This window comes from Vulpes lagopus, chromosome 3 (assembly GCF_018345385.1).
Source record: "Vulpes lagopus strain Blue_001 chromosome 3, ASM1834538v1, whole genome shotgun sequence".
NCBI lineage: Eukaryota > Metazoa > Chordata > Mammalia > Carnivora > Canidae > Vulpes > Vulpes lagopus.
This window is the reverse complement of record NC_054826.1, coordinates 35753635-35772749: the sequence shown is the minus strand read 5'-3', so window position 1 is coordinate 35772749 and position 19115 is coordinate 35753635. Positions and strand designations below refer to the sequence as shown.

The 19115-nt window shown below is 38.5% G+C and overlaps 1 protein-coding gene across 2 annotated transcripts in view; it reads left to right on the top strand.

Annotated features, from left to right (window-relative positions):
- The first annotated feature begins 479 nt into the window (after positions 1 to 479).
- SOX30 (SRY-box transcription factor 30) overlaps positions 480 to 19115 on the top strand; it is a 29059-nt gene continuing 10423 nt past the window's right edge. The window contains exons 1-4 of one of the 2 annotated variants that reach the window (XM_041750694.1): positions 480 to 1784; positions 3425 to 3664; positions 4887 to 5066; positions 11688 to 12180. In XM_041750694.1, coding sequence (XP_041606628.1) covers positions 755 to 1784; positions 3425 to 3664; positions 4887 to 5066; positions 11688 to 12180 — 1943 coding nt within the window. In that variant the 5' untranslated portion in view covers positions 480 to 754. The remainder of the gene's footprint in view (positions 1785 to 3424; positions 3665 to 4886; positions 5067 to 11687; positions 12181 to 19115) is intronic. The other variant, XM_041750695.1, reaches the window with a different exon arrangement.

Sequence of the window (19115 nt, the reverse complement as noted above, 5' to 3'; positions counted from 1 at the left end):
CCACACGGCGATGGCAGTATCCAGGTGAAAGGTGATGGAGGCTTAGAACAGAGTAATGGCGGCGGAGCCCAAAAAAGCAAATGAGTGTGGGATGTTCTTTCTGCAAGCAAGTGATTGATCACCAAAGGACCTGGTGATTAATTGTAAGTTCAACTGGTACAGTCACTGTACTAAAGGGGAGCTGCAAAACCTGCCCCCCTGCCCCCCAGGCACAGATCCCAAACCCCAGCATGATGCCCGGGGCCTTTTGCTGTATTCAGGCCGGGCAAGTCGCACGTACGCGGCCTGGTGCCCCACCCTGCGGAAGGGGCTCACCCGACTTTCTCCCCTGGAGGTCAGCGGAGTGGAACCGCACCGTTTCCTGGCAACACCATTGTCGGGCTCCCGGGCGGGGGAGGGGTAACTAAGGACAACGGCCGGCTGAGAACTCCGGAAGAGACGCCAAGTCAGACGGGGGAAAATGGGCAGCACGAGGCACAGCGCAGGCCGCCGCGGGTGATTCGAGGGCTCAGCACGCGGCCGGAGCGGAGGGCGGGAGGGGCCGGAGAATGCGCCTGTGATTGGACAGCCGAGGGAACAGCGACACCTGTGATTGGACGAGGCCGAGCCCCAGGCCGCTTTTGGCACCGCGTAGGGTTCTGGGTAGCAAGGCCCTTGGAAGGGTCTTAACCGAAAGGGGGAGGGGGAAGGTCGCCAACAAACGGCTGAGCTCACAATCCGGGCCGGGGCCAGGCCGGGGCGTCCCCCTCCCCCCATGGAGAGGGCCAGGCCGGAGCCGCCGCCCCAGCCGCGCCAACTGCCGCGGACGACCCCGCCGCGCCCGCTCCGCCCTGCTCCTCCCCAGCCGCCGGTCGAGGGCGCCTCCTTTCGGGCTGCGGCCGCGGAGCTGCCGCCGTCGCCGCCTACCCCGTGCGCGGCCGCCATTGCGACCGTGGCCTCGTCGTGCGGGGAGGCCCAGGCGTCGGGGGTACAGCCCGCGGCACGGCGGCTGCTGCAGGTGAAGCCCGAGCAGGTGCTGCTGCTACCGCCGGGGCCACCGCTGGCTCAGGCCCGGGACGAAGGCGGCGTCCCCTCGCCCGCGCAGGCGCGGCTGCTGCAGCTGAGGCCCGAGCTGCTGCTGCTGCCGCCGCCGCCGCCGCCGCCGCCGCCCGCGTCCGACGGCGCCCCCTGCAGACCCGACCTGCACGCGGCGCAGCCTCGGGCCCTGCTCGTCAAGGCGGAGAAGCAGGAGCAGGGCCCCGGCTCGGAGCCGTCGCTGTCGGCGGGGACGCGGAGGCCTGCGGACGGGGGCCCTCGGGCCTCCAGGGCGGCCAAGCTGGAAGGCCCGGGGCCAGCTCTCGACGGCCGCCGGGGGGACCAGAAGAAGGGCAGGCTGGAGGCGGAGGCGGTCGCGAGGGACGCGCCGCAAGGCGGGGAAGGCAAAAACCTGGCGGCCGTCAGAGAAGGGGTCATCAAAACGGAGGAGCCCGAGGGGCCCCGCGAGGACTGCAGACCGGGCGGGGAGCCCGCGTCCAATGGCCTGGTCCATGGCAGCAAGGAGGTCATCCTGGCCCAGCCGTCCGGCGCCTTTGGGCCCCACCAGCAAGATCTCAGGATCCCTCTGACTCTCCACGCGGTCCCCCCTGGGGCCCGGATCCAGTTTCAGGGACCTCCACCTTCAGAGCTGATACGGTTGACCAAGGTCCCCTTGACGCCAGTGCCTATTAAAATGCAATCTTTACTGGAGCCTTCTGTAAAAATTGAGACCAAAGATGTCCCGCTCACCGTGCTTCCCTCAGATGCAGGTATTAGACGGCAGGGGAATCTGGTTTTCACACTTCGTCTCTGTGGCCCCCTAGCTGATATGTCCGCAGTTCAGAAGCCTAAACTATAAAAATAAAATCACGGACCTGATTCGTTACAGGGCAAAGTCTGCACAGGTATCACTTCCAATTGACTTGTACATATACCAGTAAAGTACACTAACCTGTTCCAAGATTCCCAAGCACTTTTAAAAAAATCTGTTCTAAGGCCCAGTGAATGATGAGATTGAGAGGTGACCAATGTTTATCCACAAAATCAAAGTTTCCTCACTAGGTCACACAGCTATCTCAGCCGTCAGTTTCTATGCTACACTTTATAATAGTGTATTATGGTACTATTATATATAGTGTACTATAATACACTATTACAGTAGATCAATGTTTTTTATAGGCATCAAGAAAACTTCAAATGGTGCTTAGTGAAAAAAATTATAATCAAAAGTTTATACTGAATTTGTGATTCAGGAGGCGATTTGTCTTCTTTAAAAATCAATGGCAAACATTTTTCGAAGAAAACAGTACATGATAAATGTAACACTTTAGTATTCTAAAAGCTAAGGATTTATGGAAATATAGAAACTTAAAATACTTAGAATAAGCTAGAAAATGTTTTCTAAGAAACGACTATAGTTAGCAGTAATGACTACAAATAGGTATTTTATCTCTACCCATTATTTACGAATATGTAGTTAGAAAATTCTTTAAGATTTAATTCAGACAATTTTATGCTAATGAATGTCATGAAAAATCATTAATCATCAGTTCATATTTTAATTAACATTTATATTTTTTTTCTTATTTTCTTATTTTCCTTACTGATCTCACCCTCTTGGTTTTATAGACTTTATTTTCTAAAGGAGAGAAAGGGAAAGCTTTCCTTATAGTAATTTAGACTTCTGTGCGTTTAAGAAACTTTTATATATCAAGTTAACTAGAGACAAGTTTATAGAGAGTTGTTTTTGATGAATTACATAAGAGACATGAATTTAGCCACCTTTTTAAAATTGTAATTTCACCCGATTATGTGACTCTCAAAAAGCCACTTTTATTATTTTTCTTTTGTTTTTTCCTCCCAGGACATAGGATTAGTATCAATGACCCACCTTGGCAAAAGCTTCACCTTCCTAATGAAATAGACTATAGTATTATATTATTAATTTCTTTGCTTGAACAGGCACTACAGGGGCATGTAAATGAGTTCCTGTAAACATTTAGGGAAAACGTAGCTAGTGCTAGGATTATAGTCATGAATAAGTCATAGATCCTGTCCCTCAGTAATAGAGTATTTTTAATGGGAAAGAAACTAAATGTTAATTATTGGTAGAGGTATTACTAAAGCGCAATGAAGTAACAAGCCAGCAGTTTACTGTTTCTTCAACATTATTAGTCCTACAATATCTTCAACAATATTATTCTTTTTGAGGAAAAGAAGAGTCATTCTAAGCTATAGTTTAGAATGCTGAGTTCAGGAGTCATGAGGCATTCTGGAATACTGGCAGTTCTTTGACTATATTTTCTCCAGTTAAAAAATATAGTTGAAGGCGCACTTCACTTTAACATTGTGTGTGTGTGTGTGTGCGTGTGTGGCACATTAATTCAGTCTCTTAATTTTTGTCATGTAGGAATACCAGATACTCCCTTCAGTAAGGACAGAAATGGTCATGTGAAGCGACCCATGAATGCATTTATGGTTTGGGCAAGGATTCACCGGCCAGCACTAGCCAAAGCTAACCCAGCAGCCAACAATGCAGAAATCAGTGTCCAGCTCGGGTTAGAGTGGAACAAACTTAGTGAAGAACAAAAGAAACCCTATTATGATGAAGCACAAAAGATTAAAGAAAAGCACAGAGAGGAGTTTCCTGGTAATCAAATGAATTAAACAAAACCTCTTTCTAATTTTTTCTAAATTTATTTAGGTAAAGATTAGTTTAGGTTGAGACTGAAAGACAAAAATGCATCATTTTTTTTTCTAGTCTGATATGTACGATAAAGAGAATAATGGCTAATATTATAGTAATGATTGAATTGATACGAGGCATACGTTTCCTTAAATAGAACCAAGTAGAGGAATATCTGGTCTCATATTGCCAATTGATAACAAACCAGGGGACATAATTTTACTGTAGTTTTGATTAAATATACTGATATGAATTTAATGAAGGTAAAACTCCAGAGTTCAGGCTACAATTTTGCAAATATATTAGAAAATGAAGAGTTAAAATTATAGCAACAGAAACAAATATGCATCATACACTTAATGAAAATGGAGGGATTGACACCGTGCTCCATTTTAATGTTATATGGTTATCAGGACACAGTTTTGTCTTTTAATTTATAAATTTATCCTTATAATGTAGTTTGAAACAATTTCTGATTTACTCCTCAGCCACAAGGATGTTTAGATTAAGCATATGTAAAGGCAAGTGTATGGTCAACATGATCATGCATGATGGGAAAATAATAGTTTTTTTAAAAAAATATGAGCAGAAAGGTTTGGGGTGTTATGGAGAACCAGTGATTCTCCTGGTTATTCAGTGGCTGCAAACTGTTAAACTTCACCATCCTGACTTTGGAAGGAAATTGGGTGATTTGTGAACTTGAGACTGCCAAGTTTAGGAGAATGGCTCTTCCTAAGGTAGGCATAAAATTAGTAACTGGTCATTAGTGACCATTCCATGTAAGGTATAGACAATTGAATCTCATTGAAAGTGAGGGAACAGGAGGAGATGAGTAATATCTTACAGGGGCATTATTTTATAGGTAAAGGAAAAACTTTGAGATTCAAACTCAATGTCTTTAATGTTGATGTTACTGTGGATTCAATATATGTCTTTGGATATAAGACACTTAACCTCACTCTTCCTCTGACTTATGGGTTACAATATTAACCACTAGTTAGGAGCTATATGGATATTAAAATGCACAGAAATTGCATAATAAAGCTGGAAAAGATCTTTAGGCAATAACTTATGTTTTTTCTTAAATTTAGTAGTATTTTGGATTTTTTTTATTGTGAAAAGAACTATTTAAATGCTAAATAGGATCTTTATGTTCAAATTAAAAATCACTTCTCTTCTTCTACAGGTTGGGTTTATCAACCTCGTCCAGGGAAGCGAAAACGCTTCCCTCTAAGTGTTTCCAATGTATTTTCTGGTACCACACAGAATATCATCTCTACAAATCCTACAACAATATATCCTTATCGCTCACCTACCTACTCTGTGGTAATTCCCAGCCTACAGAACACCATCACTCATCCAGTTGGTGAGTTTGTTTTAGTTGTAGATTATGAATTTTTAAATAGCTGTGTGAAAATTTTACCTTAAGTTGAAATTTTGTTTCTATTAGCTTAAGAATTATTAAAACAACAATATTAAGGGGAAAAAAAATCAAGAAGAAAGTAAAAACATGAACTCAGAGAAGGAAAAGGTACAGAAGACATGAAAGCATTTGGTTTGCCAGAGTAGCAAATGTTTCATGTGTAAATCTCAGACCTTTTAACCAAATCAGGATAAACCCATAGATTAGGCAGATAAGATAATGCAGGAAATGACTGAGGTAATTCAATAGGAAATAGGAGTATCTTTTTACTATCAGCATAAAAGAATACCTTGCTAATGGGATATAGAGCATCCTGTTCTGGAATTTAGCAATCATGACTGATGTGTTAAGATCATTCATTCTCTCACTGCTCTAGAAAAGCAGTGGAAGTAATCTATTTTCTACCAAATATTTGTTTCTTTAATATTGTCTTTCCCTAAATTTCTGCTCTATTACCAGTTCTTTATAGGATTCCTGTCTGTTCCTTTTAAGAATCTAAAGTTGAGAAACTAGTATCTTAGTAACTTGTAGGGCTGTCCATCATGGGTTTGTTCTTCTAGAACCTATTTTAACCATCTCTTAGACAGAGCTTTGTACATTCAATACTTACTATTACTTGTCCTAAAACTACTGCTCTTTCCAGTTTCCACTGCTTTCCAGTTTATTACCCTTCTGGTAATAAAGCCCCCCTGTGTGCTGAGAGATTTAGATATCTTAAAAATCGACTTCTGAGAATATTACACATTTTCAGTTTTTTTCTATGTATCATTTTTTTTTCTATGTATCATTATAGCAATTGACAGCAACAAAGCCACAGTCAAGATATCTAGTATCAAGAGATAGATGCAGAAAGCTCATTCTATTGTCCCATTCTCCCCCAGCATAGTCAGGAACTTCCACACTTCAATATTTGGTAGTATTTGCTTTAATCTTGTATTTCAAGTTAAGTGTTAACTTTGTTTTGTCTCCTATGTTATTTATAATTTCTGCTTTCATAACTTATATTTCTTCTCTTTATTCCTTTTTCTAAGACCTCTTTTCCTTCTGCTTCTGCCTATGGTTAAATGCCATATGAGATCATTTGTATCTACTTCTAATATTTTCTCAGTTCTGACTGAGTTTCTTAGTGAATGTCACCTAAGATCTAGTTATATTAATTTTGTCAATTTGGACTAGAACACTCTGTGAACTTGCAATTATACCATAGTAATGTATATATTCTTAACCTATCTGCAATGAAAATGAGTTGGGGTTCAGAAATCTTAGTCTTCTTTAGTTGGAAGGAGTTTATTGAATCTTTCCATTGCCTTTTATATTGTAATGACTAGTCCACTGATTCCACTGGGTTTCTTCCTTCTGTAAGAGTCATGTAGCATTGGCTTTGAGGTCCCTCAGATGTGACTCCTTCAATTTTCCTTTCGACTGCCTAATTTTTATTTGCACCTACACAGTTGAGCTTCTAGTTTTACACATTTAGACAATACTATCATCTTTAAAAGATGTCTTTCAAAAAAAATAAAAAATAAAAGATGTCTTTCCTTTTTGATGGATTCTCTTTGATTTGGTCAGTTAACTAATAACAACTTTCTGATTTTTGAGGCGCATTTTTTTCTTTCTAGGCTTTTAGCATCATAATATAAAATAACTTTCATTTTTTTTAATGAACTCTTAATTTTACTTATCCCTATTAGCCTTTTTTCCCCTAGCCAACATCTGTATTTCCAAAAATCTAATAACCCCAGGATGGACTTTTTTGTCTTTTCTGGTTAGGATCTTAAATTTAAGTATACTGTGATCACTGCTGCCTAATATTTCGTGTACAGAATTCATGCACTTTCTAGTAGTCTTTATCCATTATTTGGTCCTCAAACTTATTTCATTTTACTGTGTATTCTAAGAAACTTATTTGTTCTAATAAGCAGTTATTTGTTATGAATTGTATCATCCTAGCACATTTTTTAAAAATTTTTATTTATTTATGATAGTCACAGAGAGAGAGAGAGAGGCAGAGACACAGGCAGAGGGAGAAGCAGGCTCCATGCACCGGGAGCCCGACGTGGGATTTGATCCCGGGTCTCCAGGATCGCGCCCTGGGCCAAAGGCAGGCGCCAAACCGCTGTGCCACCCAGGGATCCCTCCTAGCACATTTTTATCTCATTGAGTCAATCTATTTGAAATCTAGCAATGCAGTTTGGTTTTTTCCCTTGTTTTGGTGAATATTTCCATCTCAGATGTTTTCTGTCTACAGTATATTCCACTGTCATATTTGCATGCCTGTCTACCTACTCCCCACTACCTAATGTTTATTTAGCACCAAATATAGGTCAAACTCTGTGCTTGAGACAGAATACAAAGGTATCTTTAGTCCCTTGTCAAAGAGCTTATAAGGTAGTTGTAGAAAGGATAGATACCAATACAACTAATTTTACTATTTCTTTGATAGAATCTGTAGTACCTTGTCTGTTATTATTTCTATGACCAATGCATTATGTTCACTCTGTCTTTCACATTCCCAAGCTCCTCTCCTCTTTCTCATTTCCAAATGATTACAGCATTGTAGTCTAGAATTTTTTTAGATGTATTCCTTTTATCAAATGTCTTTGATGCTGGTTATGCCACATTTTCATTTTATATTAAATATCAAATTTGTTTATTTTAAAGTTTAAGCTGACTTTAAACTTCAGTTTCTAAAGTTCTAAAGTCTTCTAGAACTCTGGTAGAAGCCATTCTTATTTTAGCCTAACTTTTATTTATTTTATTTTATTTTTTAAGATTTTTTATTTATTCATGAGAGACACAGAGAGAGAAAGAGGCACAGACACAGGCAGACAGAGAAGCAGGCTCCATGCAGGGAGCCCGACGCGGGACTCATCCAGGGTCTCCAGGATCAGGGCCTGGGCCAAAGGTGGCGCCAAACCACTGAGCCACCCAGGCTGCCTTTAGCCTAACTTTTAAATGTCACTTTTATATGAATAGGAGTTTTCTGGAAAATTATTTTGTTCCTTACATTTTATTTCTGAAGCCTGAAATTGGTTTACCTTATTATACTGTCACTCAGTTGACGTCCTTCACTCTCCAGAATTCACATTTTCTCTAAATTTTTAATTTAAAAAGTTTACTACTATTTCAGATGTTTGGTAGTAGACATATCATGCCTTTTCACGTTACCTACCTTTTCTTGTTTAATTCAAACAAACCAAAAAACCTCCATTATTCTGATAACTGTTATAATCCAAAAAAAAAAAGCTGATTTTCTCTTGGCCTTAAGATCCATTCCAGCAAGGTATCATGTCCATGAGAAACGAATCTGGCTCAAAAATTCCTTGATAAGTGATATAGCTCTTTATTGTAGGTTTCCTTGAGGAAGCAGGAAAGGAAGAAGCACATGGTTCAACATATAGTAAGTCATCTTGAGGCTCTTCATTACAATGGTCTCTCTCCAATATCCCACCTTTTTTTTTTTTTAATCAGTTGCCTGATTGTCCCAATTCTCCATTCCCCATCTCTGTCTCTAATGTCTCTGCCTGTTACTCTATTTCTCTCTCCTCTCCTTCTCTCTCTGCCTCCTTTTCTCTTTGTTCAGCCACATGCTAGTCCTTCGCTACTTACTACCTCCATGTAGCTTTTTCTTATAGAGAAATTTGGTCTGTTCTCAGTTTCTACCATTCTTCACTCCTCCACTGTTTATCCCAGTCACACAACAAAAGCCTAGGTGCACCCTCTGTCCAGTCAGCATAGGCAGTGGAAAAACCCCTTGGGAGAGGTAGCAGGAGATTATTGAAAATTAGTGACTTTTTTTGTTACTGTTGTACTATACTATAGATCTAGAATTCTGCTCTTTATCTTATGTAATGATTAGATAATGCTTTAACAAATACCTAAACATAATCATTTAAACAGAATTGTGGTTTATTTTTATCCATTTAAACTCTAAATAGGTATTTCTAGTCAGTATATGGCTGTCTTTGAAGGAGTGACTCATGGACACAGACTTCTACTCTGTGGCACTGCCATCATTAATATGTAGCATCCAAGGCCACTGGATTAGTGTGCAGGAGGGGAAAGAGCATGCAAGATAATGCATGAAAGTTTTTCATGGGCCAGTCTCAGAAGTTGTACAATCTCTTCTACCTTCCATTGGGTAGCTCTTGGCCACATGGCAACTTCTCTGACTGCAGGGGAGGCTGGGAAAGATAATTTAGCTATGTGCTAGAAGAAGAGAAAACAGGTGACTGGCTAGTCTTCCGTATCTTATCTGAAGTTTGATACATTAGAGTTCTGCCCTTCCCACAAGTCTTCTCTATTCACTGACAGTTTATGAAGATGACTAGATGTTGCAGACTTTAACTGCCTGCTTAGCAACCAGAATTCAACATTTAGGACATCTTCATTATACTTCTATATAACTCTCTATGTATCTATTTTATTTTTAATCTCAGACCAAAACAGTGCCTGACATATGTTAGTTACTTGGTGAATATTGAATTAAAGGAATGCATGATTTATCATCTCATCCCTCGTACTGCTTTTTTATAGAAATATCTTTGGTTAAAAAGAATGTTTCATGTCAGCTAAAAGATGAATCCCTTCCTTCTTCAGTAACTGAAATAATATCAGTTGGTCTGTGTAGCTTCTTCCCTTTGCCTAGGAAGATCATACTTCTTTATTGAGGACTAAGAAACCTGTGTGAGAGGTAGATTTTAGGAGGAGATGTCTTGAGTGCAGTGATAATTCAATTATAAGTCAGCCTGGCTTCCTAGTTGTTTAGAGAAGGGAGTTCTCCTCACACCAGATCAGTGGTAGAAGTGCTATATCAGTTATAGATTATTTGTTAGGGTTTTTTTTTTCCCCATCTAGTCATAGCTTTCTTAACTATTATTAGCCAAATTCCACGCCAAATACTGGGACGCAGACATGAATGAAAGTGTTCCTGCTCTTAAGTTTTCAGTTTTGTGATTGTGGTAGGGATGGCAGACAAGCAAATAACAAAGATTTATACGATTTTGTGATAAGTTATAGATTTGTGTGTTCTAAGGGAACATGGAAGAGGGAAATTACTTTATGTTTCATTGATCAGGAAAGTCCTAAGGCTGTAACTTCACAGATGGGAGGGCACATAACTCTATAAACTAAGAATCAGGGTAGCTTCATTTACACCCTATCCCTGTATTGTCTGTACTTCACTGGATCAGGGGCCATCTCTGAAACAGAGAGATATATCCCTTAATTCCCTACCTGCAGGTTTAAGAGGAATATTACATTCCTTATCTGGAGAGAAAAAAGGAAGGAAAGGCCTTCGCTGGGCGAGGCTAAGAGAAAATGCACATTCCTCTCAGCCTCTCAAGAGACATTTCTAATCATAGAATCTGTTATTGAACTGCATCTTCTATATTAACAGAGATCTAGCTGTATTGGAATAAACCAGATCATGACTGTATTGCTATGGCTTCTCTCTCTGTTTCTTTGGAAAAGTTTAGTTAACTTTAGGCTAACTGTGTTATTTGGATAACTCAGTAACTCAATTAGTAGTCATCTCTTGTTCAAGAACGTGATTGTTTCACCTACTTTAAAAAATTCTGCCATATTGGTTATGCCTTGCTGCAATAATACTCCTTTCATATCTTTCACAAATTGTTAACCTGTGGCAAATCCTGTTCTGTAATCACACTGACAGTGACTGCAATAAAGCAGAAATAATTTTACTGATTATTTTTTCAATCAAAAAATTAAATGTCATTTATAATTTAGTTTAAAATAGAGAAGTATATGAAATAGTAGAAAAATGACCCATATACCACACTGACACATCAATATTTAAAGTAAAGTTAATATATTTAGACAGTAGAAAATTCAAACAGTACCAATAGATACATAATGAAAGTGTAGCTTTTCTTTTTGCCCCATTGCCCTGTCCCTTCTCTCAGATGAGTGTTCCTTCACTGTCAGTAGTTTCATACAATTTTTTAAAGAAACATTCATATATACACATTAGCATTTGTATGTATTTATCTTTTACTCACTCAATTTATTTTTTTTTAATTTTATTTATTTATTCATGAGCGACACACACAGAGAGAGGCAGAGACACAGGCAGGGGGAGAAGCAGGCTCCATGCAGGGAGCCCGATGCGGGACTCGATCCCCGGTCTCCAGGACCACACCCTGGGCTGAAGGCAGCACTAAACCGCTGAGCCAACTGGGGTGCCCTCAATCACTCAATTTTATTCATTTGTTTATCCATTCAAAAATATTTGTTGAGGGCCTGTTCTGTGCCATACAGAATTTTGAGCCCTAGGGATACAGCAGGGAGTAAAACAGAACAGGTCTTTCCTCTCTTGTCACTTAGAACTAGATGGTAAAGAGAGAGAAAAAAATGTAAAATAGGTGAACAAAGTGACTGATTTTTTCAAATACTATAAAGGAAATAGAGTGGTTTGATGTAGTAAAGTTATAAAGTAAGGTGGTTAGTGAAGACTTCTGGTTGTACAGTTTATTAAATTCTGAAAAAAGAAAAACATGGATCAAATCAATTAATGCCAGACCTATGCTATTTTTATTTCTAAAGGTGATGCCCCACCTGCCATCCAGCTGCCCACACCTGCAGTCCAGCGCCCAAGCCCCATCTCACTTTTCCAGCCCAGCGTCTCCAGTACTGCCCAGGTGGCCGTCCAGGCTCCAAATCTGCCCCTCCGCCCAGCACTTCCACCCCAGCACTTTGCTGGGCCCTCCCAAACAGACACTCATCGGCTGCATTCTGGAGCCAGTTGCTCTGTGAAGAGACCCACGCCTGTCTCTCTGGAGAACACCAACAGGATTCCAACTAGTGCAAGTACTGCCCATGCCAGATTTGCAACCTCAACCATCCAACCTCCTAAGGAGTATCCCAGCGTTTCCACTTGTCCCAGAAGTGCACCAATCCCCCAGGCTCCTCCTATTCCACACTCACACGTATACCAGGCTCCTCCCCTTGGCCATCCAGCCACGTTGTTTGGGACACCGCCTCGATTCTCTTTTCATCACCCTTACTTCCTACCTGGACCGCACTATTTCCCATCAAGGTAAATGAACATTTTTTTCTTTCACCTAAAGATACAAACAGCTAATGAATTTTTACCTCAAAGGCACCCCTTTTTTACTTAAAAGGTACTTCCTCAATTCTGATTGGAATCTGGTTTAGATTAGAGGCTGAATAGAGGCCAAGCAGTTAACATAAATACATGAAGAAGGCTAGGTGAAGACTAGGACAGCCAATGAGAGTTCATGCCCTATCTAATAGGGTAGCTGCGACTCAGCTGTAGCTGATTGTTGCCATAAGTAATACAGTCTCCAATGTTATCAGATCAATTTTTCAGAAAAGTCAGTATTAAGAGTCCTTAAGATTAGTTACCCCTCTTTATCTTACTGTATAGAGTCGTGCTTCTCAGACTTTTATATGTATATCAATCACATGTGATCCTGTTAAAATGCAGATTCTGAATCAGTAGGTCTGGGGTAGAGTAGTGTCCTATACCAGAGTATAGTAGGCCTGATATTCTACATTTCTAACAGGCTCCCAAGTGATGCCAGTTCTGTTGGTTTGTAGACCACACTTTGAATAGAAAGGATACAGTAGAGTGCTTGGTCTGAGAGGTTAAATGACTTGTTCAAAGTTACACAGTGGTCTTTTTAACCAAAAAAATTATCATATAAATTATCGGTAAAAGAATTGATTTTTATAAGGAAGCACCTAGGGAAAACAAATTTGTAACCTTTTATTTTGGAGTGATAGAATTTAGCTTCCTTGCAAACATTCTAATAGAGTATAACTTCTCTTTTTCAATTGATGTTAAATGTATAAAAAGAGACAGTTTCTATTGAAATTGGAGTGTTATATGTCTAATACCAATCTTCTACTGTTACATATTTAGTAAAGTAAAATTATTTCCCACTTAGGCATACCAATAGCTCAAAGAACTTTTCAGGTAGATATTATGTTACTTCAATTCATAGTAGGATCACTTCTTTCAAGTCCTTATCCCATTTTGCCACAACCATCCTCCATTTTGTAGCTTAGTGATGGTCAAGGGGATGGTGGCCCATGTTCTGGTCTGACATTTCTGCTGTTAGAGGAGGCAATGCACACCTTTTTTCTCAAAGCATTATGATTGTAAATTTTTACCTATTTGGTTGCTTCCTGAAGAATTGGTTCAAGGGCTTACCTTTGTTTCACTCACCTCAAAACATTCTCAGGTTTGAGTGGTCTTTCAAGTGGTCTTTGTGGAAAATTTTCAAAGACATATACTACTCACGGCTTTCTGGGGTAAGGGACAACAGATGGGGCAAGTATCAGGCCGACTGAAAGGCCAAGAAGAGACTGGGAAAGGAGGTACATGGGGAAATAAGGGCTTTGAAAAGTTCCCATGTACACTGGGATATCCAGAATGGCACATACATGTCCAGGGCTAGACACATATTAAACAAACACCTGATAAGATGGTAAGCTTTCACCTCTGACTGATTTTAGAGTCTGTGTAAGTAGGAAAAGAGGTCTGAGAAAAAATTGTAAACGACCTGGCTAAGTGCTGAAGGAGTGCCCCAATTTGGACCAGTCTGCAAAGACTGAGGGGAAGGTGTTTTTTGCTCTGACTTGTTTTGTTTGGCTCTACAAAACAAAATGTTTAAGGAAAGCTCTGCCAAGTCACTAGGTTAATGGAACAGAGACTTAAATAATCACAAAAGGCAAAGAATGAAGTCTTTACAAAAATAGCTTAGAAAAGTCACCAATGAAAAACACAAGTATAACTCAAAAGAAGCAACAATATCATACCCTGGGGAAGGACAGAAATCTGATTGTTATAAATACTACATGATAATATTCAAAATGTCCAGTTTTCAACAAAAAAACTACTAGGCATGCAAAGAAACAAGGCATGGTGTTTCCAAGAAAAAAACTAAAGAAACTACCCCTGAGGAAGCCCAGATATTGGATTTACTAGACAAAGACTTTAAAACAACTGTCTTGAGCTAAAGGGAGCTAAAGAAAACTGTCAGAGACTAAATTAAACCAGAACAGAGTATCACCAAGTAGAGAAGAACATCAATATAGATATAGAGATTATAAAAAGTAACCAAATAGAAATCCTGTTACTTAAAACTATAGTAACTGAAATAAAAAATCACTATGGAGATTCAGCAGCAGAGTTGAGCAGGCAGAGGAATTAGTGAATCTGAAGATAGGTCAATTGAAATCATCTACTCTGAGAGGCAGAAGGAAAAAACAGTGAAGAAAAGTGAATAGAACCTTAAGTGGTGGTGTCCCACCATCCGGTATATGAATATAATCACCATGGGATTTCCAGGATAAGAGGAGAGAAAGGAAAAGGCAGAAAGAATATTTAAAGAAATAGTGGCCAAAAATGATCCAAATTTGAAGGAAGATATGAATCCAAGAAGTTCAATGAATAAGGATAAATTCAAAGAGATCCACAGAGATACATTATAATCAAACTGTTAAATACCAAAGATAAAAAAAAAGAATCTTGAGTGCAGCAAGAGGAAAGTGACTTATCTTGTACGGTAGATTCTCAATAAGGCTAATAGCCAGTTTCTCATCAGAAACCATGAAGGACGAAGACAGTGGGATACATAGTGCTGAAAGAAAAAAAAACATCAACAAGGAATTCTATAACTGACAAAGCATCCTTCAAAAATAAAGGAGAAATTAAACCCTTCTCAGGTAACAAAAGTTGTGAAAGTTCGTAACTAGTAGACATGTCTTACAAGAAATGCTAAAAGGACTACTTCAGACTGAAATAAAAAAAGACACTAGACAATAACTCAAAGCCAAACAAAGAAATAAAGAACGCTGGTAAAGGTTACTACATAGGTACATATAACCCAATATTAGGGCAGCCCGGGTGGCTCAGCGGTTTAGAGCCGCCTTCGGCCCAGGGTGTGATCCTGGACACCTGGGATCAAATCCCACGTCAGGCTTCCTGCACGGAGCCTGTTTCTCTCTCTGTGTCTCTCATGAATAAATAAATAAAATCTTAAAAAAAAAAAAACAATATTATTGTATTTTTAGTTAGTAACTTCTCTTTTTTTCCCCTGTATTATTTAAAAGGCAAATGCATAAAACAATTACTATAAATCTATGTCAATGGGTACAAAATGTATAAATATGTAATTTTATACATATAAAAGGGTGGTGTTTTATACAGAATTTTCATATGCCTATGAAGGTAAATATCAATTTAAATTAGATTGTTATAATTTTAGGATTTTAATTGTAATCCCCTAGGTAACCTAACCATTTAAGAAAATAACTAAAAATATACAAAAAGGAAATGAGGAAACAAAATGATACACTAGAAAAATCCATTAATGGAATGCTACTCAGCCATCAAAAAAAAAAAAAAAAAAGAAAAAAGAAAAGAAAAGAAATCTTGCCATTTGCAATGACATGTATGGAATTAGCTAGAGGGTATAATGCTAAGCAAAATAAGTCAATCAAAGAAAGACAATCATATGATCTCACTCACGTGGAATTTAAGAAACAGAAAGGAAAATCATAGGGGAAGAGAGGAAAAAATAAAATGAAATCAGAGAGGGAGACAAACCATAAGACATTTTTACTTATAGGAAACAAACTGAGGTCACCGGATGGGAGAGAAAGGGGGGATGGGGTAACTGGGTGATAGACATTAAGGAGCACATGTGATATAATGAGCACTGGGTATAAGACTGGTGAATCACTGACCTCTACCTCTGAAACTAATAATACATCATATGTTAATTAATTGAATTCAAATTAAAAAAAAGAAAAATCCTTTAAACTTAAAAGCTCTTAATGGAGAAACTGAGGAACAGCAAAAGAATGACATATAGAAAGCAAATAGCACTCGAAATCTCACAGAGGAAGACATAGACATGGCCAACACGCACATGAGAAAATGCTCTGCATCACTTGCCATCAGGGAAATACAAATCAAAACCACAATGAGATACCACCTCACACCAGTGAGAATGGGGAAAATTAACAAGACAGGAAACCACAAATGTTGGAGAGGATGCGGAGAAAAGGGAACCCTCTTACACTGTTGGTGGGAATGTGAACTGGTGCAGCCACTCTGGAAAACTGTGTGGAGGTTCCTCCAAGAGTTAAAAATAGACCTGCCCTACGACCCAGCAATTGCACTGCTGGGGATTTACCCCAAAAATACAGATGCAGTGAAACGCCGGGACACCTGCACCCCGATGTTTATAGCAGCAATGTCCACAATAGCCAAACTGTGGAAGGAGCCTCGGTGTCCATCGAAAGATGAATGGATAAAGAAGATGTGGTTTATGTATACAATGGAATATTAGCCATTAGAAACAACAAATACCCACCATTTGCTTTGACGTGGATGGAACTGGAGGGTATTATGCTGAGTGAAGTAAGTCAATCGGAGAGGGACAAACAGTGTATGTTCTCATTCATTTGGGGAATATAAATAATAGTGAAAGGGAATAGAAGGAAAGGGAGAAGAAATGGGTAGGAAATATCAGAAAGGGAGACAGAACATAAAGACTCCTAACTCTGGGAAACGAACTAGGGGTGGTGGAAGGGGAGGTGGGTGGGGGGTGGGGGTGAATGGGTGACAGGCACTGAGGGGGGCAGTTGATGGGATGAGCACTGGGTGTTATTCTGTATGTTGGCAAATTGAACACCAATAAAAAATAAATTTATTATTAAAAAATAAAAATAAAAAATAAAAGTCTTAATGGTGAAAAAAAAAAAGAAAGCAAATAGCAAACCGGCAGAATAAGTTTTTTCTTATCAGTAATCAGTTTAAATGTAAGTGGATTAAGCTCTCTAAAGGCAGAAATTGGCAGAATGGATTCAAAATAGAATCAAAATATATCCTATCTGCGAAAGATTCACTTTAGACCCAAAGACACAAATAGATTGAAAGAGGAAAAAATAAAAGAAGATATTCCATGCAAATCATAACCAAAGAGAGCTGGATATCTATAATATATTAGACAAAATAGACTTTATGTCAAAAATTGTTACAGTAGAAAAAGGATATTATATTTTGATAAAAGAGTTAATACATTAAGATACAGTGGTTGTAATCATATACATATGCAACAAAGGACCCCAAAATATATGAAGCCAAAATTAGTAAAATTAAAGAGAGAAATAAATTTACAATAATAGTTGAAGACTTAAATATTTTTTGATATATGACTGATTTATAACATTATATTATGTACAATGTATATACAATGTAATATACAATGTATATTATGTAAAAATGTGTACAATACACATTTTTTTTTGCTTGTGATGAGAACTTTTAAGATTTTTTTCTCTCATCAATTTTCACATATACAACATGGTACTATTAACTGTAGTCACAATGCTATACATTATGTCACCAGGACTTATAACTGGAAGTTTGTAATTTTTGACCACCTTCACTGATTTTTGCCCATTTCCCACTCCTGCCCCCTCTGGCAACCACTAACCTCTTCTCTATGAGTTCTTTTTTTTTTTTTTTTTTAACATCCCACATATAAGTGAGATTATACCATATTTGTTTTTCTGTGACTTATTTCACTTAGCATAATGTCCTTAAGGTCCATCCATAGTGTTACAGGTTCTTCCTTTTTCTACAGCTGAATAATATTCCATTGTATGTATGGAATTTCTGCTGCAGTGAATATGGGGGTACAGTTATCTTTTCAAGTTTGTGGTTTCATTTCCTTCAAGTAAATATCCAGAAGTGGAATCGTTAGATCATATGGCAGTTTTTGAGGAATGTTCATATTATTTTTCATAGTGGCTATACGAATTTGCTTTCCCATCAACAAGGATTCCCCTTTCTCCACATCCTCACCAAGACTTGTTATTTCTTGTCTCTTTGATAAAACCATTTTAACAGGTGTGAGGTGGTGTCTCATTGTGGTTTTTATGTGCATTTCCTTGATAATTAGTGATGTTGAACACCGTATCATGTACCTGTTAGCCATCTGTATGTCATCTTTGGAAAAATGTCTGTTCAGATCCTGTGCCCATTTTTTAATTGGATTATTATTGTTGCTATAGACTTCTTGTATTATATGTATTCTTTATATATTTTGGATATTAACGCCTTATCAAATATATGAGTTGCAAATATTTTCTTCCATTTGGTAGATTACTGTTTCATTTTGTTGCTGGTTTCCTTCGCTGTGCAGAAGCTTTTTATTTTGATGTGGTCCCACATCAAAATTTATTTTTGCTTTTTTTGCCTTTGCTTTTGGTGTCAAGCCCAAAAAATCATCAGCAAGATCAGTGTCAAGGAATTTACTGTCCATGTTTTCTTCTAAGAATTTTATGATTTGGGGTCTTAACGTTCAAGTCTTTAATTTTTAATTTTGGGTTGATTTTTATGTATGGTGTAAGATAGGGGTTTCCTTATTTCCACGTGGCTGTTAAGTTTTCTTAACACCATTTATTGAAGAGACTATCCTTTTAAATTGACCATATATATGTGAGTTTATTTCTAGTCTCTCTATTTTTTTCCATTGATCTATGTTTCTGCTTTTATGCAATATCATATTGTTTTATTATAGCTTTGTAATATAGTTTGAAATCAGGGAGTGTAATGCCCCTAGCTTTGTTCTTTTTCAAGATTGCTTTGACTATTTGGGGTCTTTTGTGATTCCATACAAATTTTAGGATTGTCTGTTCTATTTCTGTGAAAAATGCCATTGGAATTTTGAGGGGGGTTGCATTGAATCTGTAGATTGCTTTGGGTAGTATAGACATTTTAACAATATTTCTTTTGATCCATGAGCTCAGAATATCTTTCAATTTATTTGTTTTTTTCTTCAATTTCTTTTATCAATATCTTGTATTTTTCAGTGTACACGTCTTTTATCTTTCTGGTTAAATTTATTTTTATGTATCTTATTTTTTTAAGTTGTAAATGGGATTGTTTTCTCTTTTTTTAAGATTTTATTTATTTATTCATGAGAGACA